Here is a 2,122-nt window from a genome sequence, read left to right on the forward strand (position 1 = left end):
CCCCCTCAACCGCCGCCACACGTGCTGTCTACTCTGGGTATGTCCGGCCCGACCTCGCAGCCAATCAGGCAATGCTTGTGGGGCCGGGGGTGTCAGCGCGCAGTAGCCAATCGAAGCTCGGGAACGGTGGGCGGTGGCGCAGCGGGAGGTGGTGGCCGGAAGGGTCCGGATTGTGATTGGCCAAAGCGAATCGTAGCTCCTCGAATGGGAAGGCGCGGGGGCGGGGCCGGCGCGCGATAGCCAATGGGAGCGCGCGGGGTCAATCAGTGCTCTGTGTCAGACGTGGGATTCGCGGGGGTCGGGACCCCAGCGCAGGATGGCGGTGGCGGCAGCGGCGGCTCGCGGGGCCTGGCCCGGGCGGCACCTCCTGGCCAGGGTGAGGGGGCGAGGCGGGAGCCAGGACCCGGCGGCGGGGTGGCCCCGAATGGGGTCGGGTTACGTGGGGCGGTCTCTTCCCTCCGCTTGCACTGGCACGGGGTGCGGCGGGCCTGCCTTGCACCGCTCTCTGCAGCCAGTGTCCCTGGGTGGCCCGGCGCTGGGCTGGGGCAGCAGGTCCCCGGCGGCGCCTCACAGCTCCCTGCTGCCATCTCCATCGCAGGCGTCTCTGTTCCTCTCCTGCAGATCCCAGCAACAGCGAAGTCCCCCTGGCTTTCTTCAGCCTTCTCCTCCTCCTCCGCGGTGAGTTCTTTTTGTCCCCCTGGCAACTTTTCCTAAACGATCCAACCTGGAGTCCAAGGAGCCCTGACTGAAAAGGAGGGTCAGCGGAGGCGTCAAAGGCAGGCGCTGCTCCCAGAGCCCCTCTGTCCTGGAAGGCAGGGACTCCCAGGCTGTTGCAAATGAAAGTCAGTTTGGGGTGTTCTTTTGGCTGGAGGTTGGGATCCGGGTGGCAGAGAGAACGGTACTGGGGCAAGGATCCAGCAGTGGGCAGTAAACAAGACTGAGGCGGGACCAAGTGGGAGGGATACACACGGGGAGAGGACAGAATAGTGCCCCCAGGAGCACACTCCCCTCCGTCCAGAACCTGGAATACAACCCGGCATTCCCGGGTCATGCCTCTGCTGTCAGCAAATATCTGTGTAGCGCAACTGCAAAGCGTACGTCTCACCCCCTACTGCTCTCAGTTACTCCATCAGCTCAAGTGACAAGTCTGGGGGATCTAAAGGTTCCAACTCTGCTGGTGAACTGGGCCGATCTCACACCCAACAATGTGAGGCATTTCTGGTTTTTCAGTTTAATTAAAAAACCCAGGGCATTACAAAAAGTAACATAAAAAGAATACTGTGGAATTAGGATATGCCTAAGAATGTTAGGAAATGCCAGATTTAAGGGTATATTTTCCACAGGATGTGTGGTCTGGAGATGGATCAGAACTGTTTGTTGCACACCACTTTGCTTTACTGCAGAAGTAGGAGAACATGTAGTGAATAAGCCTCACTAGCTCTCGGGTCTAGTTTCACCTGCCCTTCACTCCCAGTTTCCTTTGCTTAGTCAATCCCTATCTCTTCTCATCATTTAACTAATCCTAATTATAGCTTCTGTCTCCACCATTTCCAATTCCAGTGCTGCCCAAATTCATAGTCCCAGCCTACCCCTCCTTCGCCCCCCTGGTTTGCTATTTGTTCCCCTTGAATTTGGATTGGACACTGTCCAGAACAGTCCATTTTGAGCCTGGGAGACATTGGCTCCCTGCTCTCAGTTCCAGTTCCCATCTGATAGTAGTGATTACAAGGAAAGTCTAGCTTTGCCTGTGTAGCTTTTACATAGTGGGAATGAAACTTGCACAGTCTAGGTGGGTATTCAAGCTGTTCAAAAGAAGATCATTAGAATTTTTTAGAGGTACCCCAATACATCAGTCCCATATCAAATTGGCACCAGTATAAGGAAAATTGACAGTATTGGCAATCAGCTTTTTTTGGTTGATGTGGCCAGTAAATGCCCTGTGTACGCACGCAGCGCAGCACACAGGCAGCCGGGAGCACAGTCCAGCAGCATGGCAGTTGGGTCCAGCTGGTAATTCTGTTGTGAGGGAAGGGCTGTGGTGGGCCAGATCAAGGCCCCATGGTGGGGGAGGGAGTGGGGCTGGGGCTGGGGCAGTGGCAGGCAGGGTGTGGGACGGAGCCAC

At 56.8% G+C, this 2,122-nt stretch overlaps 1 protein-coding gene across 1 annotated transcript in view; it reads left to right on the plus strand.

Moving 5' to 3' along the window:
- Positions 1-276: 276 nt before the first annotated feature.
- ALDH6A1 (aldehyde dehydrogenase 6 family member A1) overlaps positions 277-2,122 on the plus strand; it is a 25,219-nt gene continuing 23,373 nt past the window's right edge. The window contains exons 1-2 of the mRNA XM_019518840.1: positions 277-376; positions 622-678. Coding sequence (XP_019374385.1) covers positions 317-376; positions 622-678 — 117 coding nt within the window. The 5' untranslated portion in view covers positions 277-316. The remainder of the gene's footprint in view (positions 377-621; positions 679-2,122) is intronic.

This window comes from Gavialis gangeticus, unplaced genomic scaffold, assembly GCF_001723915.1.
Source record: "Gavialis gangeticus isolate Ggan-Ray unplaced genomic scaffold, GavGan_comp1, whole genome shotgun sequence".
Classification (NCBI taxonomy): Eukaryota; Metazoa; Chordata; order Crocodylia; family Gavialidae; genus Gavialis; species Gavialis gangeticus.